A 27,702-nucleotide genomic window follows, 5' to 3' on the forward strand; every position below is an offset into this window, starting at 1 on the left:
ATCTAACTTAGAAAAAAAAAGGCATCATCACACGAGAACAGTAGTAGTAAAACGGTGGTGGTCGCTATTAGGATTATTTCAGTAGAAATACTTAACCACTTCAATAACAACATACCTCAACCAACGTTTTTTCGTTGCGGTAGTTATTTGAATGAGTCGAAATCGATTTCAACCACATATTATATTTTGATCATATGGTAACTTTATGAATTTCTGACATTTCATATTATTCTCGTTATTTTTTTGTATGTCATTTCTACTCGGCCTTTCTATTCTGATGTGTCAAGAAATTCGTTGATTTTGTGAATGTTGGCAGAAAGGAACGCAAAGGTTTTTGTTCATCGTTTGTGAAAAGATTTATTGTATTCGTATGCAATACCGATAAGTGTATTTAAACTAAATTGTGCATGTTTAATTGCAAGATATCCTAGATAGTCCAACGAAGAACAAAAACAAAACAAAATGGTAATTGAACACATATATAGAATGTGGGTGTGAAAACTGCGAACGGAGTAAAGATCGCCATTGACTGCATCAACGGAATCAGAGTGAATGGTCTATTTGGAAAAGTCGATTTGATACTAAGATTTCTTGGTTACACACCATTTGTTCGCAATATTCGCCTCGCGTTTTCTATTGAATATATCTGCCTTGATGTGATAACGTAGTTATATTTACTTTTAATTTCATAACACGTAATCGTATTGAACATGCAGTCCTTTGCGGAAAAAATCACAGGTTTACTGGCGCGGCCGAATCAACCTAATCAAATAGATGGCACAGATGCTCCATGGTACATGAAATATGGAGGACGATTGCTGGGTATCGTTGGTGCGTTCTGTAAGTACATAATGTAGCTGCGATGTTGATAATGAATTGATTGAGGTCGAAGAAATAATAATTTTAAGAAAAAAATCCTTTCCAAGCGTTAAGGGGGGCGTCTTTGAATATTGCATCTGCTACACATATCGTTTTTCCCTATCAAACACTGTCAGAATGAGTAGTGTACTAATCGATTTTCCGACAACTCTTAACTAGCAACTCACACCGCTGTAAATAAATTTTCGCCGTTATCTGTACACAATGCTAAGACTACATACGTACATGCATATCTTCACATGTATAAATGTGAGATTCACAAAGAACAACAAAACTGTTTGCGCATTCAGTGCTTATGTTGCTGCCTCAGCCACCCACTAAACATGTATGTATGTATGTATATATTCCGCACATGTATACAATTATACTCTAGCTGACATTGATAAAAGAAGCATACATTTTCATACATCTGTAGATATATGGAACATATGATCCTGTCTATCATGTAGACTCTTCTCAATATTTTTGCAACAATAAGAATAAGTATACAATTGATATTTTAACGTGCATGCAGATATATTAGCCCTTAACATGCTTAGCGGGGTGCATAAATAAGTATAAGAATCGTAAAAAAAGAAGTACACGATTAATTGTGCTTATCAAATTAATACTGCCTTATCATTTGTGCTTCATGTCTTATTTATACAGTCATAATTTGGCAGACCAAATATCTTCTTTGAAAATAATGACTCACTTTAAAAAAATAGTTAATTGTCAAAAGAAGACAATTAAAAAATTTCCGACCTAAAACTTATTTATAAAAAAAGTAAATCATTATAAATTATAAAGATATTAGTGTCAAATGGAAATGAAGTAATTTTTCAGGTTTCTTTTTAGCTCCAAAACTAGGAAAATCATTGATATTGTAGTTGTTTGTAGAGGTACAGGTAGCCCCCCGAAAACTCGGTTTTTGTTTCAGAATATATTATAATTCTTATTCTAGGAAGTTTCGGGGGCATAAAAGCGTGCTTTCGTAAGTGTTATCGGTTATCTGTATATTTTTGAGTGTATTCAGTGTAAAAAAATTGGTTTTTATTTACATACCGTTCACAGGTCAGTCGAGCCTTTGTTATCGGAATTTATATGCGCCAAATGGCATATCATTGCCGCAGCTTCCCCCAGCTATGTATATAGATATAGTACACACGTATAGGATTAGAATAATATAAGAAAATGCTTAATAGAGCGGGGGCTGTATGGAGTTGAGTGTGCAAAATGTGAGGACCGCATTCTATAAATAGTTTTGAACTCAGAAAAGCTTGCAAATTATGATTCTGGATGTTGCCGGGAGATTTGATGGTCCATTTTTTTTTACCCCACCCCCTTAGTATTCAAGTAAATGGACTGAACAAGTGCTTTGAAACCATTTCAATGATTGTTTTAGTGATAATTATTAAAGATAATTTTAGTTAGTCAATAAAAAAAAGTAAAAAATAAAACACATATTTTTGATAAAAAATGATTTAATAGGAAAAAGAACATTTTAACATAAGTCATACAAAAAAATACAAATAATTAATCTTTTTTATTTTGGCAGTTATTATTAATACATGTGCACAACGAAATACAAGTAGTTGTAACTTTTTGCAAGAACAAGCCTTTGTTTGACAATTAGGTGTACGCTTGCATGGTTGAATTAACAATTCCGGTAATGGTCACTTCGTCAATTGTCGTGGATACAATTTACCATCTCTTTTTCATAGCCTAATAAGGTGTAATCAATAGGTCAGAATTTATCCATATCAATTGGTCAGAATTTATCCATATATATGTTTGTGCTGAAGCTCTTAACAAATGTAAATGTAGAGCATCTGATGTGCAAATTACTTTTAATAAATTTAAGCCGAAGCCGATATTTTGACAAATTAATTTATAGCGAAGTTCATCAGCAGTTAATGTTTTTTTTTGAGAAAAGATGGATGCAAATGGTTTCTAATTCCGTTAACTGTTCGACTGTTAGGTATGGATTTCCTAAATGCCTTAGACCATTTTGCACAAAATCCAACGATGCAACTTATAAACTTTTTTTTTTGAGCCCAATCTGGTATTCGAATCGCAACCAATTGACGTTAGAACTTCTTTATCGAAGTTTTTTAATGCTTTGTAATTAATGCAATGACCAAATTTATTCATCACTTTGATTATATTTTTCGATCGAGTCAAATGATGAATAGATTGAGCTAAAGCAATATGCTTTGGAGTCGGTTTCTCAGTAATCGTGAAGTATTAATCATGAAACACTGATAAGGCTCGTCGATTGTAATTTTCACTTAATTTTTAATTTTTAGCACTGAACAAAGCTTGCATAAAAATTTGCCAATTATTCGGTAAATGATTTTTCTTTAAAAATTGTTCAATTAAAATTTCATCACATAAAAACCCATTTGGTATTACTTCAGTACTTAATATTTCTTTACGAAGTTGTTTTGCCACTTGAACAATGGAGTTTGTTGAAGTTATGGTACGAATATGTTCAATGACTTCATCCAGTGGTATGTTGCCCATAAACACTAATGATGATTTCGATCGATCATTTGGATATGAAAATAAAACGTTTTCACCATATTTATCTATTAGTAGTCATTTAATATCACGATTTTCTACAACTGCATCTTCTATGTCAGTGAGTTCAGCTAGTCGCTTAGCTAATGATGACACTTCAAAAGAGTGAGTTGTTAATTTATGTTTTATTTCATTAATAAGCTTCTCAAATGTCTCTATAAGAATGTCATGTGGTATTTTATATGGAGGTCTACCTGCTGGAGTTGCTGAGTTTCTTGGTAGTCGTAGATAATCACGATAACAGTGTTTATGATATTTTACTTCCATTGCAAATAAATCGGCTGGATGTTCGCAAGTGTCAATTTGTGTAAAAACATCATCTTGTCTTTTTCGGGCAGTATTTAGGATTTGTTACGCTGCTGACATTTCGGAGCACAAATAAAGTGTTTTGTTTTTATTTCTTGTTTGTTTACCACAGATTAAACATTTTAGATCTTTATTAAATTTTAAATTTGTTCTTGATGACCTTCGAACGCCTTGAGCACCTGACACACTAGCTTCTGCAGAGCAGGTAGAAATAGAAACATTCTCCTGCTTTTGTAGTGCCAATTCTCGACGTTTTATCTTCTCTTCGCTAATGTAACTTGCCATACAAATTCGACGCCAAGTACATTTGTAATCAGTAAAGTCTGCATTATTTTTAATTTTCTCACTAATGTCATCTTTTCTCCGATCTGCTGCCCTCTGAATATTTATAAATGATTGTGGTTTTGGATTCATCACTAAATTACCCGTTTCATCACAAAACAAACACGAAATTTCGTATAGTTTTCGTTTCTTTATATTTATCACTTCTAAAGATAGTGTCCATGTGTTTATTTAAACAAAAAACTAATAAAACACTGAATTATAAGAAAACTTAACTAAAATAATTATGTGATTACGAAAAAATAAACCGTCATGCGCCACGAAATATTTTCCACTGACTAATACGGGTGCTATGACGCAATAACGCTTGGACAAGGTGAAGGGCGGGGGAGAGGGAAGGGACCATCACAGCTGCCGGCAACATGTTTATTTTTTTTGTGTAGGGTCTCAGGTAAAAGAATGTCAGCATTGTTGCCGGTCCTCACATTTTGCATACTCAATGTCCTTTAGCGCCTGCACTATAATGGAGGCATATTCATTGAGTTTAGGGCAGCTCATTCAACAATTACAACTTTTATCAACTTTTTTTTTAATATTTTTATCTATAGAATAGTTTGTACGTAACTACCATTCGGTAACTTCGGTTCGAAACTCACACTCGGCTTCATAGTTTCTTAACCCTTAAAATGATCAAAAAAAAATAATAGTCAGTTATGCAAAATAAAATAATTAGAAATACTTGTTAATTAATATGTGTGAGAACAGGTCATGAGTTCAATAACTGGCGAGGTATATACAAAATATTAAAAAAAAATTTATTGTTGTATCATAAACATTCCCAATACATATACGGAAAATGCTGCTGAGGTGATAGGCCTTGGCCGGTTACAGAACCGACTGTCGTGGGAAAGATTTTTTTTTGTTTATCGCTTTATTGCCATAAATTATGCGGGCATTGATTCGGGCAGTAGCGTGAAATATTGTCATAAACTTTTGGGAAGTATGGGTCATCTTACATTAGGCCCGTGAAGGAAGCTGTTTCAATGACAAGTGATGGAATGGTTGTTTGTCGGGGGCAATTCTGTATCCGCTTCATCTCGTAAAATATACATAACTTGATTGTGTTGGTTTAACCTGAGCTTCGCGCGTCAGCTGGTGATCTTCGTTTGCAATAGGTGGCGATTGGTCTCTAATTACGGATTTTATTGATGATCACCGCGATGGTCTCGCAATGAATGTCGTTCAAGGCGTGTTGATATTTTTCGGGCCCAGTAGATATTTTCGAAGAGATGGCTTCTAATACGTCTTGGACAGGCTCGACTTCTAGCAGATATCGCTTAGGGTAGTTGCCGGTGTAACACCCCAGTAGGTTTTATCTTCTTTTATACACGGAGTATTGTTCTGAAGACATCAGAAGATATCCAGTGGCAATCTTATGTCTGTGGCTTCATCCACTGAGTTTTACTAGTCACCAGGGACCAAATGAGTTGAAATAAATTGGCGTGAATTTTGTTGTTGTTGTAACAGCATAAACATTCGCCATAAATCCGGTGCGTTCTGGTAACGTAGAATAGGCTGCCGTGGCAGATGTTAATATCAATCACACATCAGCCCAGGAGACTAATTAAACTCCCCCTGGCGACCAGGGAAGCTTCGAGATAGGGAAGACACCCTTGTTTAATTATTCTATGTTTAAACAACTTCCATACATATTTGAAGAATGCTACTCAATTGATAGTCCTTAGATGGATATAAATGCTGGTCGTTCCTGTAATATAGAAGCGATTGATGAGAGAACCTAAACCTCGTTACATCTGTTTGAAAGTACTATTCGATTATTGTCTTAATACATATAGATGTTTATAGGAAGAATGTATATATTTCTTTTTACAAAAGTAACAATTATAAAAAATTACTACACTTATCCCTCCGTTGGGCAGCCGGGGCTGGCCAGACTGGCTTTCTTGACTTTGGACGTGAGTTCAACATATTTCTATTATAGGTAACGACTTGGGCTTCCGGTAGCTTCCTCAAATTTATTTTTCTATCGATTTATGGATATAACCTTTTAAGAAGGATCCTCGAACAAGAGCGAAAAAAGACCAGACTCGGATGCCCAACCGAAGGTTTTAAACAAGGTGTCAAAAGGAGGGTTAAACACTAAGCGCTGGCTAGCAGCCAGCCTTAGGTTTGTGATTATTTAAACTAAAGTAGCTATATATGTACTTACATACTCATGTTTATTGAGATGAGGTTAAAATTAAGGGAGAAGGAACGATGGGGGAGGGCAGGAATTTTTGAGGTGAATGTTTGGGGTTAACTGATATGGATTGTGTGGTTTGTTCAGAGCTTACTGCGCTATATATTCAATTTAGTTCGTGAAATGAAATTATAAAATTACAAAATAAGTAAAGGGTTTTCCAATAACAGGTGTTATTTTGAGAAGCCCGCTATTTCGGTGGATGTCACTTTTGAAGCTGACATTTTTTGGTGTTTGACAAGTAGAAACTACGCCATTAATAAAAATGGAACGATACACGCTTAAACAACGCATTGAAATGATTAAAATTCACTACAAAAATGGCAAAAATTTGGCAGAGACAGTTCGTAAAACTCGAATATTTTTGGGTCATCGTGAAGAACCTTGTCGGACCGCAGTGCAGAATTTGGTGCAAAAGTTCGAGCTGTTGGGACAAGTTAGTTATGTGAAAAATAACACCCGTGCACGTCGCTCAAGAGCAGCCGAAAATATTGCTGTTGTAGCCGAAAGTGTTGAAGAAAACCCAGGTTTGTCCATTCCTCGTCGTTCTTTGGAATTAGGCATTCCAGAAACGTCATTACACCGTATTTTGCATAAAGATTTGGGTCTTAAGGCTTATAAAGTCCAGTTATCACAAGAGCTAAAGACGGCCGATCATCAACAACGTCGTGTCTTCGCTCTATCCTCAACGTGTGACTGTTTGTTGCGGTTTATGGTCCGGCGGAGTCATTGGACCTTACTTTTTCGAAAATGAAGCTGGAGCAACAGTTACGGTGAATGGATTGCGCTATCGAGAGATGATTAACGATTTTTTTATGTATACAACGTTTATTTTCAACAAGACGGCTCTACGTGCTACACAAGCAACGGCCATTGATTTTTTACGGGAATAACACCTTTACTATTGGGAAACCCCTTACTATTGATATCTTGATGCAGTTGTGGTATTTTATCATGCACAAAGTTTTGAACAAAAACTATAAATTTTATTAAAAGTTAGTTATATTTTCTTATATTTGATCAATTTACCAAATTCTTTTCGAAATAAGGGTCCGTTCCAAGTTTCATACCCATAATTTAGTTATCGAAACCTGCCACCACACAAGCAATCTTGGTGCGCAGTCTCTGATATCATAGGTAGCTACATTAAACCGCCAAAGTTGTTTGTGGTTTTCTTTATATTTACATATGCACAACTAATATCTGTACTTGAAATTACTTGAGAAGTATCAAATGAGGCATCTTATTGGCAACCTTTTAAATCCCATCAGACATTCTGCAGCAGCAAAGTCTACCTATGTAGTTCATGCGACGTGTTTGGAATGAAATTAAATTTCCTGAAACGTTTAAATTTACACATAAATAAATATGTATACTCGTATTTATAAGCATATATGTATGTATGTGCATGTGATAGAGGAATTATTGTACATTCCGTATATATAGCGTTTTTCAATAGGTGCGCTTCAACTTTTTTCCGATAGGGAGGGCGAACGACGCAATATTTTTTATTTTTCGCTTGTCATTTGTAAACTTTATTAGTATACATTTTATCATGGAACGCTACACACTTGAGCAACGATTGCAAATTGTGCAAATTTTTTATGAAAATAATCGTTCTGTTGCTGCTACTTTAAGAGCAGATTTTCCAAAAAATCATCTTCAGTGATGAAGCTCACTTTTGGCTCAATGGCTTTGTCAACAAGCAAAATATGCGTTACTGGGCAGAAAGCAATCCACACGTGATTCGTAAGGCACCGTTTTATCCCGAAAAAATCACTGTTTGGTGCGGTTTACATGCCGGCGGCGTAATTGGCCCATATTTTTTCGTTGACGAGAACGATCGCCACGTTACTGTGAATGGAAATCGATACCGCGACATGATAAACGATTATTTTTGGCCGCAATTGAATGGTATGGACTTAGACGATATGTGGTTTCAACAGGACGGGCCAACAGGCCACACAGCACACGCTACAATTGATTTGTTGAAGAGTAAGTGCGATGAGCGCATAATTTCCAGAAATGGACCGGTCGAATAGTCGCCGCGCTCGTGTGATTTGACGCCTCTAGACTATTTTCTTTGGGGTTATGTGAATTCATTGGTCTACAGTAACAAGCCGGCGACGATTTGTGAGCTCAGAACCAATATTGAACGCGAAATTGCTGGTCGCAAAAGAGTGGTCGAAAATTGGGTTCAAAGATTGGACTTCGTAAAACGTGCACGCGGTGGTCATGCAAAAGAAATCGAATTTCATACTTAAATGTATATGTTCAAACTCGATAATAAAAAAAATTAGTTAAAAAAGTCAAACCGTTTGTGTTTTATTAAAAAAAAAAGTTGAAGCACTCTTACTGAAAAACGCTTTATTTAATGCCTCATTATGCAATATGTGGAATTCGCGCGCACTCCTTTGAAATGCACAGCTTACCATCAAATGTATGTCGCTATGTACAACTTTTCTTCACATGTATGTGCATATGTGCGTACTTTAGTTAACATAAACACAGTAATCGCATTTGTTGGCGTTTTTACGTCTTATCAAAAGCTTCCATTATTTTTGTGCTGCTTTTTATTAACTTAAACACACACTGGAATAGCAAGAAAAAATGTGGGATAAAATATATATAATATTTACGAAGTTAGTTTTTATTATAAAAGTATGTTAGCAAAATAATTTCTTAATTACCAATCTTTTAATCTCCACACCATCGGTTAAATGATAAAGATTTTTGTAAGGTATTAAAATAAACTCTCGAAAGCGAAGAATTTATCAGTTCATATTTGTAAAAATGTTCATTCCTAAATACATACATACACACATATGTACATGTGTATATACTAGTAAATGATCGATATTAATAATTAATTGTGAATTGATTCGTTACGTTTACTGATATTTTTGTCCGTCGCATTTGTGTGTATGTGTGTATGAGTCATTGAGCTTATTTTTTATTCCCACACCATTCTACTAATCTGGCGTTCAACTACTATTGTAATATAAGGCTTCTGGATAACCAAAGCTCACGCCTATACTTTTTTTTTAATCTGCCTAAAAAATACGCTTCACCGGCGACGTCTGCGTTCACTTAACCACGACAAGGGCCAATGAGCCGGCTTTTGTTTTGGTTTTATCAGTTTGTGCATACATACATACATACGTGTAAGGCTTGAACAAATAAAATAGTTGCAATAAAAAGTAGAAAAGTAGTAGCAGCGATAAAAAAGTACAATATGAAACCGGTTTCTGTGCTCTACTCTGTCGCCGTTCACTTGGATGTTTCGTATTGTACAATAATTTGTATGTTTTTCTGACAAGCTCGCGTCAATGTTTGTTTTCATAGATGTGAGTTTGTGTTTCGATAAACGGGTGCTGGCCGTTTGTAGAGCATGTGCGCCTAATACGATAGCAAATCAAATGCAACTTCTTCTTCATCGTCGTTAAATCAAGTTAGTTGTTTCATGCACCGTTTATTTAGCGGTATTTTAGCTTTCCTCGCTTAAATTGCCAACTTAGGTAATAACCAGTAAAATGGTATAGCTAACGGTGTGGTAGTCTTACTTACCTGTATGAATCATTTAATTATTTTCAATGAAATGTAAACTGATTTTAAGACGCATTTTATCAGTTGAAAAACCTTAAATTTATGATGCATATAAATGCATCAATTGGCTGCCCTATCGGTGCTACGCTTTAAATTGAAAGCAGAATATACAATCAAACATATTTGATAAGTACATATACATGTATATTACAGCCTGTATAAAAAGTATACAAAGTTGTTATTTTAAAGGGCCCATAGAAAATACAGTGTATTGGCACGTTTCCAAAAGTTCACACCGCTGGAAGTGAATGGCGATCAGTAAGTTTCCCCCCTGGCTGGACTTCTACATATGGAACCATCCTCCGAATTGAATTGAACTGTATTGAGTTATTTCACCTGCTTCTTGTCCAAAAAGAGTATGTAGACAGGGCGCTACAGACCAGAGCTTATTATACCTGATTAGCAACAGTCTTATAAATCAACATAAAATCTATAAAAATGTTTATTTTTTATTTTTTTTATTAAAAAAAACTATTTTATCATAATTTTTTTATTTTTATTCTTTTGTAATATTTAAACATTTTTTTTTGTTTTTTTATTTTAAAATATTATATATTTCAATCTTTTTATTTAAAAATATTAAAAAAAAATGTTGTATATGTTTTTTATTTTTTATTTGTTTTTTTTATTTATTAGTTATTTTATTTTTTCCCATATTTATTATTTTTCTTAATTTTATTAATTTCTTTTATTTTTTTGAGTTTTCTTAAAGTATAATACATACATATTATTATTTTTATATTTTTTGTTATTTGTATTTTTTTTTTATTTTTTATTTTTTTATCTTTTTTTTTTTGCTTTTGATTTTTCTATTTTTTTATTTGCTTTTGATTTTTTTATTTAAATTTTTTTTTTATTTAATAATTATTTTTTCATATTTATTATTTATTTACATATAATATATATATTTTTAATTTTTTTTTTTTTTTAATGTTATTTTATGTGCTTTTCTTTTAATTTTTTTTATTTGTATTTGATTTATTTATTTTTGGGAGCGTGTCGTTATTCTGTTTTACAAAATTCTGGATGACAAAATTCTGTAAATTGCAAAAAAATTCTGCTTTTTAAAATTCTGCTTTTTTAAAATTCTGCTTTTTAAAATTCTGCTTTCTAAAATTCTGCTTTTTAAAATTCTGCTTTCTAAAATTCTGCTTTTTCAAAATTCTGCATGTTTAATGCGAAAAATTCTGCTTTATTCAAGTTTTGTGATTTTCGTCATACAAGAAGTAACAAAATAAACATTTAATTCATAAATATACATATAGGTATGTTTAAGCGATAACAATATTTTAGTTTAGCCAATTACAATATTTTTTGCAATTCTTTTTAAATATGTAGTGTGACTTAATTCATTTCTTTTTTTAATAATTCTTCGCAGCTGTTCGTTGTTTTTTAGAAGAGTTCTACGCAAAAATACTGTGGATTGCGTAGCCGGAGTTGGACTGATGAGGGTTATTTTTTTGAAGCGTGGCCGAAGGCCGCCCACGCGAAAAGGAGTTCTACGCAAAAATACGGTGGATTGCGTAGCCGGAGTCGAATTGATGAGGGTTATTTTTTTGAAGCGCGGCCGAAGGCCGCCCACGCGAAAAGAAGTTCTACGCAAAAATACGGTGGATTGCGTAGCCGGAGTTGGACTGATGAGGGTTAATTTTTTGAAGCGCGGACGAAGGCCGCCCACGGGAAAAGGAGTTCTACGCAAAAATACGGTGGATTGCGTAGCCGGAGTCGGACTGATGAGGGTTATTTTTTTTAAAGCTTGGCCGAAGGCCGCCCACGCGAAAAGAAGTTCTACGCAAAAATACTGTGGATTCTATCGAAACTGAAGAAAAAATTATTATTATTATTTTTTATTTAATATCTCGAATAATAATAAAAAATAATAATAATAAATTAAATAATTACATTACCTCTTTAACATTGTTAACATTGTATTTTAATACAGAATTTTGTAATACAGAATTTTGAAAGCAGAATTTTAGAAAGCAGAATTTTAAAAAAGCAGAATTTTAAAAAAGCAGAATTTTAAAAAAGCAGAATTTTAAAAAGCAGAATTTTGTTTTTAGAATTTTGTACAGACAGAATTTCGACACCAACCCTTTATTTTTTTATTTGTATTTTATTTTTATATTTTTTTATTTTACTTTATATTTTTTATTTTTCTTTATATGTGACCTGGTCTATGAAAAGGTACCTTACGTGTCAAAAAATCATTTTTCACTTTTTTGTTGATTCGAATAGTGTGTGAAAGGCTCTTTAAAATGGTGAAAACCACAAAGTCATAATTTGTTTAAGGGGGTATTCTGGTCTAGAAAATTGAAAAAATCAATTTTTTTTTTTGCATATTTTCAAAGCCTAGACTTTCAAAAATATGCTCTTAAAAGGATTTTTCAAAATTCGAATTATTTTCGAAGCTACAACTATTTTAGTGACGTGGCAGCTAAACTGGTTTGAGGGGACGGCCGTAACTTTAAACGCGTGTTTCTCAAAACTCCTTTTGCTGAGGTGGTTGACACGATATCTGAAGTTCTATTTGACCGATCCCTTTGAAATTTGGTGAGAATCTTTTTCATACATCTCTTTATCACTGGAGCCTTGGATTTTGAAAAATTTTAATTTGAAGTATTTTTAAAAAATTCGTAAAGGTCAAAAAACAGGGGTAAAAAAAAATTTTTTTTTTCAAGTAGGCGCCATTTTGTGAATTTTTATTTTTTTTTTTCGGCCGAGGCTCAAGATGTAGCGACATCTTTACTAATTAAGAATTTTCTTTGTTTGTTCGATTTAGATCACTACAAGGGTTGGAATCATGTCAACCAGGGAGCACTGTTTGACTAGCAACCCCTACTTCACCGACCTGTCACTGGATGAATTTTTGACTTTTTTTTTTTTTTAATTTTTTTTATATACCTTAAACATCAATAAATATTATATAAAAAAATGGATAGTAAAAATGTTTTTAATTTTTCTTTTATCCTAGTTTGAAAAATACCCAAAAAGTAGGGCTCTAGACCAGAATACCCCCTTAAAAGTTTGTTAAAAGTAAAAAAAGAAAAGTACAAATACGAAAAAGACTGAAAAGTTTAAACTGCTGTTTTGTCGAAAACTTGTTTTCGCACGTAAGGTACCTTTTCGTAGACCAGGTCACATATTTTATTTTTAATTTTATATTTATTTTTTAAATTTATTTTTTATTTGTTAACTTTTTTTATTTTTTATTTTTATTTTTTTTTTTATTTTATTTTTTTTTTTTTTTTAATTTTTTATTTTTAGTTTTTTTTTAATGTTTTTATTTTTTTTTGTTTTTTATTTTTATTTGACGTTTTATTCTTTTTTGCATAAGCCCAGTTAGGGCTTATATCCGTTGAAATGAATCAAGTTTGTTTTATACAATTCACGAATTCTGAATCACGAAAACCGTCGGGCAAGAGGTTGTGACAAAAAGGAAAAAAAATCAACACATACATATGTAATCCTGTTCTTAGAATAATCACTTCCAGGAAGGCGTTGTCTTCCGATTGAGACTATAGGCGCATTTGATTCGCGACTTCTCTGCTTGCTATGCTCTGCTCACTTGACGAACAATTTGCATGTGAAAGCAACAAGAAAGTTATAGAGCAAGATTCACCGCTAGCGAGAATGTTTATACCTCATAAAACTGGCATAACTCTCAATTTTCCATGCTATCAGCTCTCTTTTCTGATATTTGGCAAGTCTCAGAGTGTGTTCAGACACGGCAACTCGCAACTTTTGATAGAGAGGTGGACGGTCGAGGGAGAAGGGCACCGAGTTGCTGGGACTCGGGGAACAAGACATGTGTTCCCTTTATTCTCAATGTTGGTTTTGACTGTAGTCTAAAAAAAATTCAAGTAATTAAATTATGCAAATAAAGCAATTAAGTGCTTCCAAACAATGTCAATTATGGAAACTGTTGTTGTTGCAGCATAAACATTCCGCATGCACACGCGGGGAATGCTGCTGCAATGACAGTCCTTGGCTGGATATAAATGCAAGTCGTTTCCAGTTATGTAGAACCGACTGTCGTGGGTTTTTATGCTGTATTTTCCAGTGTTGCCAACGTATAACAGATGGCGAATCGAAGAGGGCTTATTTATGCAAGTTACCAGAAGGATATCTCATTTGACTCCCAAAAAATTTACGGCGCCAAAATAAGTTTTGATTTCATTTTATGTTTTTGTTCTGTTTACTGTGGAGACTTTTAGTACCAAATGTATATATATGCATACATATTTACATGTACAAGGTGTGTTCAAAAATTAATAATTTCGCATTTATAGTGTGCCCAATGGCGGGCACTTCAGATAAAAATCACTCATGTCAACGTATTTTCCAATCCTCGAAGCACTTCTGGTGAACACTTTTTGGTATTGCCATAGATCTCTTTAATTTTGGGGAATAGCAAAAAGTCACCAGAAAGAGAATAGCCTAGGGTCACCAGTTATGATAATTTTAAGTAAATTAGTGTCATCATTGACATCATTCAACAGTTTCTGAGCTCTTAGTTCAAAACTAAGCAGTGTTCAAAGTGTAAGCAGTGTCCAAAGCACACGAGAAATTGCATGGACAAGCCAACCGTCTAATAATGATTCGATGATTTTCCAAAACAATTTTCTTAATGGCTTCAACATTTTCATCTGTTGGCGCGTTGAGGCGTTCAGAGCCAAATTCGTCGTTGGTGTCTTCTCGGCCAGCTCGGAGGAGCTGGTTTTTTTTTGGTTTCGTTAATCTATTTGATTTCTGAGAGGATAGGTGATTAGCCTGCCGCTATCAGTCCTAAGTAGTGGGAATGCCCACCTGTCGTTGCTTAGGAACAACGGATTCCTACTGCTTGGAGTGCCATCTGTGAGTCACATTTTTCTACCAGAAGGACTTCGGTAAAGTGGTGTGTCTGCGCTATTACCGCGGCTGCCCGCTTTCTCTTGCTGGCGCCACTGATGTTTTTCCTTGTTTTAGCAGCCACAATGCAAATAATGCGCTGGTTATTGTGCGGGAATAAGGATGGAAAGGATAAGGTTTTGGGTCTCAGTAATGAGTTTTTTGACGTGATAACGTCTTATAATTCGATTTAACAGGCTGCACGCACGAAAAAATGTGTCGTTACCTTGCTCATTAGTGTTACCTTGCTCATTAGTGTTACCTTGCTCATATGTAGTTACCTTGCTCATTGCCGTTACCTTGCTCATTGCATTGAATGAACTGCAAGCGAAAGCACGGAACGAACGACAAAGCAAACAAGGCAAATGAACGGCAACGTTCGACATCTTGCTCTCTCCTACTTAAGTGAGCGTATATATGTATGTATGTACATATATGCGCATATGTACATATATAAATTCACGTATTTGTATTTGCATATGCCTTCTTATTGATTATTATTAATTTGATTCACTTGAAGAATTTAAAATAAAACCAAGTTTGTTAATAATACCTGTTGTTTTAATGTTATTATTATTAATTTTTTTATTATATATGAAGGAAAAAATGTATGGTAATATTTACCATATACCTTATAAGATATGTTGTCTATACTAATATTATAAAGAGGAAAACTTTGTTTGTTTGTAATGAAGAGGCTCAAAAACTACTGGACCGATTTTAAAAATTCTTTCACCATTCGAAAGCTACATCCTCCACGAGTAACATGGATTATACTTTATTTTGGAAATAGGGCTCGAGATATAGGTCAAAACGTGGACCCGGGTAACCTTCGGATGTGTATGTACAATATGGGTATCAAATGGAAGCTGTTGGTGAATGCTTTAGTACAGAGTATTTTTCATGCCGCTCCGTGACTAGGGCCTCGAGATAGAGACCAACACGTGGACCCTAGAATGTGTTTGTACAATATGGATATCAAATTGAAGCTGTTGGTGAATGCTTTAGTACAGAGTATTTTTCATGCCGCTCCGTGACTAGGGTCTCGAGATATAGGTCAAAACGTGGACCCGGTTAACTTTTTGTTGTGTATGTACAGTATGGGTATCAAATAAAAGCTGTTGATAAGTGCTTTAATACGGGGTAATTTGTTATGTTATGTTATGTTATGTTATGTAATGTTATGTTATGTTATGTTATGTTATGTTATGTTATGTTATGTTATGTTATGTTGTGTTATGTTATGTTATGTTATGTTGTGTTATGTTATGTTATGTTATGTTAAAGTATATTATGTTATGTTAATGTTAACTCATTCTCTATATGCATACAAAATATCTATCAAACAAATAAAATTAAAATTTTCTTTTGAAAAATGCAACCATTCAATCAGTATTTTCTTATGACGTTATTACGTTAAACTATCGTCAGTAAACCGACTTTACAGACAACCTCTTTTTTATGTAAAGTAGGTAAATTTCTAAAAGTGTGAGGACCGTGCTTTACGTGAGATTCGAACCCACAACCTCTGGGATGGCAGGCTAGTGCACTTACGCTAGACTACCGAGGTCGCGGGGAACTGGTAATACTTATAAAAAATTGTGTTAGCCAAACCAGGCTCTACGTGATTAAGACCTATGCTTCCTTTATTTTTTACTGCTTGCATTTTTGTATATATATGTGTGCACTTACCATGGATATGCCCAATAAACAACACTTGATTTACTATTAATTAAATTATTCCATTTCTTTCTTCTAGTCTGCGTACTTTTTGGACTGTGGAATATCGTGAGCATTATATTTTTCAACGTTTCCTGCCTGATCTCTGGTATCATACAAATGGTGGTTGGTTTTATAGTGATGGGGCTAGAGGCGCCTTGTTGTTTCTTCTGTATAGATTATGTAAACGAAGTGTCTAATAAAGTAGAAGCACGACCATTGTGGAATCGTGCCGCTTTCTATTGTTTGTAAGTAAATCATAAATTATTGTATGCATATTCCGAATAGCAGCGATAAAAGCACGTAGATAAATATGATGGGTGTTTATATATGTTTATGATGTTTATGTATATATTTTGCGAGTAGAGAACAAGACGAATTATTTAGCCTCGATTTTACTTACATATTTTCAAAATAACAACTATAATGACTTTACTTTTCTTTCCAAAATGAAGAAATAGCTTTTCGGTATACAGAATTAGAAACTTTTTTCGGACTCAACTTAAAAGAACTATACATCAAATTACTGTAATCGGGTAGTATTTATCAAAAAGTCGAAATTTAATGCTAAATCATATGGAACATTTTGATGAAAATTGGTTGATTTTTTTATATATTTTTTTTTAATTTTGTATAAAATGTGAAAGTTGGATTTATATGGTTTTTGTAGGAGAATGAACTACATTTTATTATTGAAATTATAATATATAAATATAAATTCAAGGCAAAATAAATGCAAGGCGAAAGAAATAAATTGCCAAACGTGTCAATCAGTCCCCGTTTTTTAACGCTGTGTAGTATCATATTATATTTTTGACCACAACGTAAGCAAAATTCACGTTGCTCATACGCCACGATGTTCTAATTAAGTTTCGTCAAGAACGCAAAATTAATTGACAGTTGGCGGCATGTGAAGCTACCTCGCCAATACTAACTACCTATTCACATGCCCCCTTAACCCTCCCTTGGACACCTTTTTTAAAATCTTCGGTGGGGCACCCGGGTCTGGCCTTCTTTGTCCTGTTCAAGGATTCTTTTTAAAAGGTTATATCCATAAATCGATAGAAAATTAAATTTTAGGAAGTTACCTGGAAGCTCTGGTCGTTAGCCAAGACAGAAATATGTTAAATTCACATCCAAAGTCAGACCACACCCGGGTGTCCAACGGAGGGCTAAGCCTACTCACCTAATACGCCTCTTCCTTTGGACCCAATCCGTCGAAACAGCATGTTTCCTGGGCCTAGGGTTGGATGAGATAGACGATGACTATCGGAGACTATAACGCACTGACAGGGCGTAATGAACTTATACAACAACAACAGAGACGATGTCAATCGGTGACTACACGGCACTGGCAGGGTTTGATGAACTGCTACAACAGCAGTTGCTGCTCTAGCGCAAGTATAAATAACACCCCTTTCTACAAAAGCTAAGTCGTTTATTGTTAATTTTTTTCTTACTATAATAAGAATATTTCTTTATTCACTAAAACTTCTTATTATTTTTAGGATTGCTTTACCTCCTATAATTTTGTGCCCGGGATTGAGTAGTATTTTCGCATGCGGTCTTGTGTTTGGCACTGGAGTGATATATGGTCTCATGGGATTAGGCAAAAAGTGAGTACATAAATTTTCAGTTATTGATGTGTGAACGCGTTCAATGTTCGTAGAGATCGTCTATGTGTTCAATCGGCAGTTGAGCCTTTGCTGATGCGAGCCACAAGTTGTAAAAAGTTTATAATACGCAACTGTGTATTTGAAAACCCAGCTATTCTAAAACAAGAGCTTTTAAGCCTTCAAATTCAGAACTTGCAAGGCTTTGAACAGTATTTGGGCTACATTTTTTTAATTGGCTGAATATATGTACCTTAAAAACCGGTAAAATATAATTTGAAGTGTAGTGTGATTTATTTTGCTACTTTTTCTTGCTTTAGGAAGCAGAAACAATTTTAGCAAGCAAAAGCTTGTTACGATTTACGATTTACGCTCAACTTATTGAGAAAAGCTAGCAAAACTGTATGTGTTAAACCAAGGCTAACAGAAAATAGTAGCAAAAATATGAATACGCAAACGCATAGACTTACTGACTAAGCCTATGTCCAAACATTGATGTCCTATGTATTATAATATCCATAAAAAGTGTTTCTTTTTTTTGTAAGAAAATTTAAACGCTAATCGACTAATTACATGTGTTTCTGTTTCTCTTTGTTCTCTCTTCCTCTGTTTTTTTTTTGTCGTGTTATTGTCCTTTGTTTATACGTCTGACCCGTTTCGTTACTCGAAAACGCCTTACTCTATTTATTTTTTAATATTACTCGATTCATCTTTTGTATGTATAAATCACTTTGATGACTGCGCCTTAGAGCATCACGCGAGGATATGGCTGCAGCCGCAACATCTCCCACACAAATGCCACCCGATGGTGGCCAAATGCAAATGGGCACCGACCAACATATCACACTAATGGAAGATCCAGATGTCTGGCGTCCGACATAAACGATTCACTCCAATAAACATTTTATAAATGCTCATTAATGCACGCTGCTAAGCATAGCAACTCAGTCTCCAAAGTATTTAGTTTAGTTTGCCAATATTCGGGGTGTTTCCATTGAAACATGCAACTGTTGTCGGAGAGAAATTTAAAATTGAATTGAAAATTGAATAGTCACTTGCCCCACCAGACGATAGAGAGCACGTTAAACAAATGGTAGTGTAGAGTAGTGAACAAATACAAATGTACAACAACAACTTAAACTGCAAACTAGCGTCTAAAAAAATATTTTTTGAAAATTAAAAGATCAAAAAACACAAATGTATGTATGTACATTCATAGTTAATGAGAAACCAAAAATACCTTAAATACGTTACTCAGTTGAGAACAACATTCCATTTATGATAATTGTTATATGAACATATTTACAAAGTTAAGGAAGATCGTTTTAAAGAATATTGCTGTTATTGCCACATTTGCGCCTACCAAACGATCTCCCAATACAGCAACAAATGATTATATGGTGAGCATGTTGTATATACAAGTAAATAGAATACAATATTGATGAAAATAAAAAATGCAAAAAGTATAAAATAAACACTGTAGAGCTAAAAATTTAGATCGTTACTTAGCGAAACGTTTTAAGAATTTTGGGTGTTGTTCGAAAAATATGGTAATATCATAATATTGTAAATTAATCTTAAAAGCACTATTTAGCAAAAAAAAACAAAAAAAACAAAAAAAAAATTACGCATACATATGTACATAAGTAAGCTATATGAATACAGTCAAACCTAGATAAGAACGAAACCTGAAAGTGACGGAATATAATTTTCGCATTTGAAGTTTTTCATTTTGAATCTTTTTCGTGTTCGACTCACACATAGAAATAGTAATAATATTCATTATTTTTTTGTGCTCAAGTTTTCTGGCAAAAATTGGCATAATTGTAAATTGTAAAATTGTCAAAGAAGACAAAGAAAGAGCGAAACACCACAAAGTACGAGAATGCTTTTTGGGCCATCATCATCAAGTAGCGATTACAGCTCAGGGTGAACTTTAGCTTCGACCACAATGCTCTTACAGTCTACACGGTTCATAACAATAGGCTTTCAACTTCTAACTCGTATGACTTGGTCAAGCCAGATTAACTTCTCGGGTAGTTGAGAGTTTTTAGTTTTTAAAAGGGATTTTTGAGGGCGGCTGTCCTCCTTGCGCACATTGTGTCCTAAGCAGCGCAGCCTTTGGGATTTAATGTATTTAACGACATCTTTTCCCCAGCATAAGTTCAGCAACTTATGGTTGCAGCGTTTGGGGCCAAACACACTTCGGAGCATTTTTCGCTCGAACGCTCTTAAGCTTCTTTCGTCTTTGCTTGTCATTGTCCAGCTCTCGCAGCCGCACGAGTAAAAGTGTTAATTTTGTTCAATACAACGTACATATAATATAATCTTTTGGTGATGAATCTATAAGTTCAGCCAAGGCTGCAGCCCAAGTCGTTTTGGGTTTTTTTCGTTTTAGATTGGGTTGGTGTGTGGCGATCGCCCCTCAGCAGGCAATGGCAAACCTCAGCGCGTATTTCTGCCATGAAAAAAGCTTCTCATAAAAAACCAACTACCGCTCGAATGCGACACACAAATAGGAGGAGGAGCTCGACCAAATACCCAATAAAGAAGCGTATAAGCACCAATTCTGTATATATAAACTGCTGGTTTGACACTGATTTGACACTTTCTCAGAATTTGCCAGCTAACATTCTTCAACCAAAATCTGTCGATTTCTGACAAAGAGAGAAAGTCATTTCCTCTCAAATTTGTCCTTTCGTTTGCCAGTGGATCGATCATGTAAACGCTTTCTGGATAAATTCTGACAAGTTAATAATTGAAGTTATCCCCTTTTAAGTATGCATCGCGAGGTGGAGGCTTATGCCATTATCACTATTAGAATTACAGTCTTGCGCAGATCATGGTTCTACCACTAAAGTGGTCGCTCGATCCTCTACTACGGCTTTCCAGTTTGTGATTTGTGCAATTTTCACAAGTCATCAATCCAGCGTTAACTTGGCCTTCCTCGTTCTCTGCGTAGCCTATGGAACGCTGTGCTGACAGCACAGGAAACCATTCTGTTGTTGTTATAGCAGCAAAAACATTCCCTATACATGTACGGGGAGTGCTGCTGGAGTGACAGTCCTTGGCCGGATATATAGGAAATCCGGGTCGCTCCGGTAGCTTAGAACCGACTGTCGGGGTACCCGTCGCAAGGTACCTCACTAGCGCCTTATAAATTTTTATATTTGGAACTCTTGTTAGGTTTAGGCTTATGTAGTTACGAAATTTAGAAGCATCATAAAGGGGAGATAATAAATCCTTAGCTCTAGAGGTAGGTTAGATAAATTCTTTATGAGGTTTGCACTTCGACCCATAGTCTTTTGTGCCCATGGTTCTTTTTCATTAAGAGCTTTTCATGCTAGAGCAACAATGTATACACCCGATAATTTCTCTCACTTGTAGAATTATCGTGCGTATGTAGGTAGTTCTTATTTATATAGGTTTGACTGTAAAGGGTCTGTTTTGTAATGAAGCTTTTCCGCCAAGTTTGTAATAAAGGAAATTCAGCCAAAATGAGTTGAGTTCCCTTTGAACTCACTCTTAATTTTGAATTTCAAATTAATTATGAAATTTTCACACACAAAAACAAAAACAACAATTGTATGCAGAAAGCACACTAAAAAAACAAACAGCATAAAGCAAAGCGGTATTCGTAAATTAAAAAATTCAACGCTTAAAAGAACATGCGCCACATGCAAATGTGAATACAAATCGTCATTCAGTTTCAGCTACTCGAGCGTTGTTTCTTTTGCGCTAGAAAAAGTTGTTTTTCAATTGATTTCAGGCTTTCAGAGTGCAAAAGCCGCTGTTCTAGCTACTGAAATTTTAAGTTTATTTAAAAAAATGTTTTTTCAATTAATTGATTTTTGTTTTTCCCAGCTAATTAGTGCAAAAACCGGTGTCCTAGCTACTGAATTTTTATGTTTATTAAAAAAAAACAACTTATATAGGTGTCTTTGCGGAACCGATTTTATTTTGGTATGTACATATGTGTGAATAACGACTAAGGAAATTTGTAATCAATCAATGAAAAAACAAAACTTCGATAATTTATGGTGTTTATATTGGTATTTTAAAAGTGTTAGTTATGAAAATATATTCAATTTAATGTTTTATCAATATTTGGTTCACGGCTTTTAATTGTACTTTCGATTAAAAGGCCTAAAAATTTCTTTCTTAATATTACAGTTATATAAATATCTATACTCATTAAATTAATTAAACGTTTAGGTTTGAAACTCAAAAAAAAAAAAAATATAGCATACTTTGAAAAATAAATATGAAAATGTACATATGTATATGAACTACTATGGTATGGTATTATCCTTGTCTGAGGCAAAGCATTAAGATTTACGCTACCGTTCGAATAATGCCATGCAGCTCCCCTAGATCGTACTTCATAGGGAAAAGAAAAAAAATGGTCGATCGCAATTGTGCGTACCGAATGAAAAGAGATGTTAAATATACTGCCAAATTTACATAACACAAAACACGTCAATACAAAAACTTTTCAAATCATCATCATGAAGTTGACAGCGCGAAAGCAACACCGGGGTCGGTCACCCTTATTGTCAAACTAAAAGGCAATTATTGAATATTTTTCTTGTAAAACAATAAGTAGATTTTCCCCTTTTTTCTCACAATACATTTTTATAGCTGCTGAAGCACTTTACTGTTATCCTCTATTGATATAGTGGATTTAATATATTTTCTTTGTTTCTTTATTCTCCTTAGTTGGCTTTCTTAGCATTGTTAGTGATGTTTAGATGTATTGATACATTTTTTTAATTTATTAAAGCCATAAATATGTATGTATAAGTATGTATGTAGATTGTTAATTTTCCTTACTCCCTCAACAAGTATTTTTTACTTTATTTCCCATCTTCATTGGGCTACTTAGTAAGCTCAAAAATCACATACAACCAAGCTGAGAAAATCAGTAAGGGCGAGAAAGTATGGGCGTAAATGAGTAAGGGCGAGAAAATGTGGAAGTAAAGGAGTTAATAGACATTTTTTGCTATGTGTTAAGTATGCAGTTAAACGAATTCAATGACTTTAAAAATCCCGCATAATATAATATAAAATCAAATAACTTGGATAAGTTTTATGGTGATATCTATTAACGGCATTCAAATTTCAAAATATCGCCAAACGTTCAAAATACGAAAAAAGAGTTAAACATTTTCATTTTTCTATAAAAAGGAGACTATAAAAATATAAAAATGAAAAGCGCTTGAAAAGTTTACACTTGTGCACACTTAATTTGTGTGTTACACTTAATTTGATTTGCATTGCTAGTATAGATCCACAAAAAGTAATCTAATAATTACGATGACTCTTTTTCACCTATACAAAACTTGTCTTGTGATTCGGTATCATACATTTTTAATCTACCGAAAGTTACCCATACAGCAATATGAAAGATATGTATGTAGAATCGCAAACCGTAGATCGCTAGCGTAACAAATGGATACCAGGTGGCAGCATTAGTACAAAAACAAAATTTACTTGTATTTTGTTTTTGAGTATTAATGGTTTCAATGTCAAAATTTCAATCAACAATTAAAAATCAGATCACTTTGACATTTCAGCAATAAAAAAAAGTCAAATCAACTGTTCTAACAACTTCGCTTTGTGTGTCACTTTGAGTTGGGCAGATTGAACTCCTGACGTCAGAATGAAAATTTGGCATGCAGTTTTTTGTTCTTACTTACTTTCTTTTTTTTTTTTTGTTTAATGAAGTAGAAATTTTTTGTAACGGGTGTTTTTAGACATGTAAAACCATGGCGGCCGTAGCCGAATGGATTGGTGCGTGATTACCATTCGGAATCCACAGAGAGAACGTTGGTTCGAATCTCGGTGAAACCAAAAGTAATAAAAACATTTTTCTAATAGCGGTCGCCACTCGGCTGGCAATAGCAAACCTCCGAGTGTATTTCTGCCATGAAAAAGCTCCTCATAAAAATATCTGCCGTTCGGAGTCGGCTTGAAACTGTAGGTCCCTCCATTTGTGGAACAACATCAAGACGCACACCACAAATAGGAGGAGGAGCTCGGCCAAACACCCAAAAAGGATGTACGCGCCAATTATATATATATATATATATAACCATTGTGAAACTAGCTCTAAATAAATTCAACCTGTTTGGCATTTCTGGTTGTTTGGCCCAGCTCCTTCTCTTATTTGTGGAGTGCGCATGCGATATTTTTCCACAAATGGGGGGACCTACAGTTTTATGCTGCCTCCAAACGGCAGTTGATTTTCTGATGGGGAGCTTTTTCATAGCAGAAATACTCTTGAAGGTTTGTCAGTGTCTGGCGAGGGACGACCACTATTATAACAGAGATACTGTTTTCTATCATTTGGCGTTGCATACCTGGAGATTCGAATCCGTGCATTTCCGAATGGTAGTCACGCACCAAATCATTCGGCTACAGCGGCCGTTCCGTATATACTATATATGTACATATATATATATATAATTGGCGCGTACACCCTTTTCGGGTGTTTGGCCGAGCTCCTCCTATTTTCCTCTCTGGCTGAAAAATTGCTAAAATATATTTCCAATATCAGTCTCACAAAATACTTGTTTTATGGAGCTATTCCTGTCACTGGTCTTTGCTTTGGGCTTATGTCGCTTAGACCACGAAATTGGTCCGTTGGCAGGGTATGTTTTAAGTAGAAAAAATATGCTCGAAATTGTTTGCTTAAAAAATTTTAAGCTAATAGAGCCACAATATTTGCTATTACATTCAGTCGTTTTTTTTTTGTTCTTTTTTTATTTGAAAATGACTACTACGCATCTAAAAAAAACACCCTTTAATAGTTTGCATAATACTCGAAATATAGGGTGACCAGATAGATAGAAACTATTCATGTGGGAAATATTTTCGCTGTAATAACGGCAATTTTGCTAGTTCCCGCAGCAGGAATAGTGAGTGCACAAATCGGCTTCATGCGATTTTTCGACTTTTTTGACCCAAATACGCTTCTCCGTATTTACAACTGAGACGTGATTTCGATAAAATATTTTTAATAATTTCTACTTGTTCGTCAAGCGTTAAACAATGCATGAATATTTTGGCAGTTAGTTGTCATCGGTAACTTTGACAGCTCCTGAAACGTAACCATTTAAAAAAGCTATTACTGCTATCTGGTCGCCTTTTATAAATAAAGAAATCTATTTATTTTTATTTCTTTGCTCGCAATGAATTTATTATGTAAATAATATTAAAAATTGTTATTGTAATGTATCTATTTTTTCAACTATCAGGTAGTTATGCAGACATTTCAAGTGCGGTAAATGTATTCAATGTTGTTTTGATCTTTTCATAAGTTCTTCTCTACAACTGAGTGCATGTTTATGTTGAAATCCATTTTTCTTGAGCAAATTTATTATTTATAATTTTATTTTATTTTTTTTCATTTTATTTTATATTAAAAATATTTAATTGTATTTTCTTTTGCCGTTAGGGCTTCCGTTGAAGAAATGCGTCAAGCTGCTGTTCAATCTGGCCTAGCGGGCACACCCACAGGCACCACGGCGAGTGACCGCGCCAGCATCGTGAACAATGCTCAACCATTCTCCTTCACCGGCGCCGTGGGCACAGACAGTAATGTGTGATACTATAAACTTGACTGTAAAATTACAAAAACAAAAAACACAAACCTTTGGAAGCGTTGTACAGAGAAGAAGTTGGCAAATGCAAGAAACACCAGGTTGGTCAACACGATCACAGCTCTCGTTCTCAGCGTACATTGTTTGTATTATGACACAGTGCCTCCAATTTGTTAAGTAACTACGATGTGAAGGGTTGAAATGGGAAATTGTAGTTAACAATTTGAGTTACATAAATGACTTAGCCAACTCCGATGGATAGCGCAGCGCCTACATTGGTTCCAATAATTTCGTTGTTAACTGATAGCTTGCTAAATATAATATGTACTGTTATCATGTATGTAATACTTATTTCAAGTTAAGATAAAGAGGAGGGTAAATTTTTCTTTGCAGCTACTTTTCTAAATATAATTACTTAATATTCGATTCTTTCTTATTCGCCTTTTTGTCTAGGCATTTTAAATGTAAGTCATTCACTACAGAAATTTATTACATACATACTCAAACACACACACACATACACTAACACAAGACAGTGCATATTTTCCTTGTTTTCGTAAAATAAAACTTGTCTTAATTCTAAAATGAATATTTGTGGCATTCCATGTGTAAGTGACATTCTTGTAAAAGTAAGGATTGATCAGAGAAAAATTGTCAAATCATAAGCATAAATTTCTTAGTGTGTCTTGAAAACTCTTTAAATTGTCAGTCAGTTTACGATATGTCTTATAAATTAAAAAAAAAAAAACTTAATAAAAATACTAATAAGAAATTAATAATGTCACTTTAATTGGCAATGGTAAATAACTAATGCAACTAAGCCCTACTTGTGTTTTATGTATATGTATGCTATATATGTATACCCGTTCACCTACATACATACATACATACATACATACATACATAGCGTTCTCATCATGGTAACTGTATTACTCATACTTTATATGCTATTCCCATAATATTTTAGGCGCCACAATGATAAACAAAAAATGTTTCTAAAATTAACCCGCATATTTCAATTCATTCGTTTACTAAAAAGCAAAGTACAGTTATACGCATAAGTAAATGTTGAGCAAACTAAGTAAATATCTGCTGTAGACAAATTTTTATTGCAGAGTCAGCGCATCTATGAATTGTATTAACTTAAAATTAGTCATATATAGTTAAATAAATGTAAAATTGTATGAGAAAAAAATATTTAAAAGGAAATATAAAAACTGAAATAAAGGAAAACTTCAGATATCCCTATATCATAATCATTAAGTATAAATAAATATGAATAGATACATCTTAAAGGCATAAATACTATACTATTAAATTAAACCATTTAAAAACAAAAATTAAATGATTAATAAAATTACAACTAAAAATACACTTTTATTTGACTACTCTATATTTTCTGCATTAACCATATCTACTTGAGACCATAAATGAGTATTCTCTAGATCGGATCATATTCCAGTTACCTTATACAATTACACCGTGTAGCAAAAATCAACTTTTTTATATCCAGGAAAAATTTCATATCCCCTTGGGGTCATATATTTATATCCTTTAGATCGGATCGTATTCTAGTTATCCTATACAATTACACCGTGCAACAAAAATCAACTTTTTTTCTATCCAGGAAAAGTTGTATAGGCACTTGAGACAATAGATTAATATCCTCTAAATCGGATCATATTCCAGTTACCTTATACATTTACACCGTGCAACAAAAATCAACTTTTTTGTTATCCCGAATAAATCCCATTTCTACTTGGGACCATAGATTAATATCCTCTAGATCGAATCGTATTCTAGTTATCCTATACAATTACATTGGGCAACAAAATCAACTTTTTTTGTTATCCATAAACAATTTCATATGCACTTAGGAGAATATTATAGATTAATATCCTCTAGATCGGATCATATTCCAGTTACCTTATACAATTACATCGTGCAACAAAAATTAACTTTTTTTGCGATGTCCAGGTAA

General features: G+C 34.0%; 1 protein-coding gene across 2 annotated transcripts; it reads left to right on the forward strand.

Moving 5' to 3' along the window:
- Positions 1-265: 265 nt before the first annotated feature.
- On the forward strand, positions 266-26,977 carry LOC129240197 (calcium channel flower). Of its 2 annotated transcripts, none has more exons than XM_054875827.1 (5): positions 266-465; positions 717-840; positions 16,545-16,752; positions 18,013-18,120; positions 18,867-19,599. In XM_054875827.1, exons 1-5 carry the CDS (start codon positions 463-465, stop codon positions 18,997-18,999), a joined length of 576 nt encoding a protein of 191 aa, XP_054731802.1. In that variant the 5' UTR covers positions 266-462; the 3' UTR covers positions 19,000-19,599. The 2 variants fall into 2 exon arrangements, with proteins under 2 accessions (XP_054731802.1, XP_054731800.1); XM_054875825.1 differs by lacking the exon at positions 18,867-19,599 and adding an exon at positions 25,577-26,977 and having other exon boundaries at positions 268-465.
- The last annotated feature ends 725 nt before the right edge of the window (positions 26,978-27,702 follow it).

This window comes from Anastrepha obliqua, chromosome 3 (assembly GCF_027943255.1).
Source record: "Anastrepha obliqua isolate idAnaObli1 chromosome 3, idAnaObli1_1.0, whole genome shotgun sequence".
Lineage (NCBI taxonomy): Eukaryota > Metazoa > Arthropoda > Insecta > Diptera > Tephritidae > Anastrepha > Anastrepha obliqua.

Bases quoted from the DNA above. Each gene is read 5' to 3' on its own strand.
- LOC129240197 (XM_054875825.1), top strand. The intron at 841-16,544 runs GTAAGTACATAA...TCTTTCTTCTAG, and splicing joins GGGTATCGTTGGTGCGTTCT to TCTGCGTACTTTTTGGACTG. The intron at 16,753-18,012 runs GTAAGTAAATCA...TATTATTTTTAG, and splicing joins CGTGCCGCTTTCTATTGTTT to GATTGCTTTACCTCCTATAA.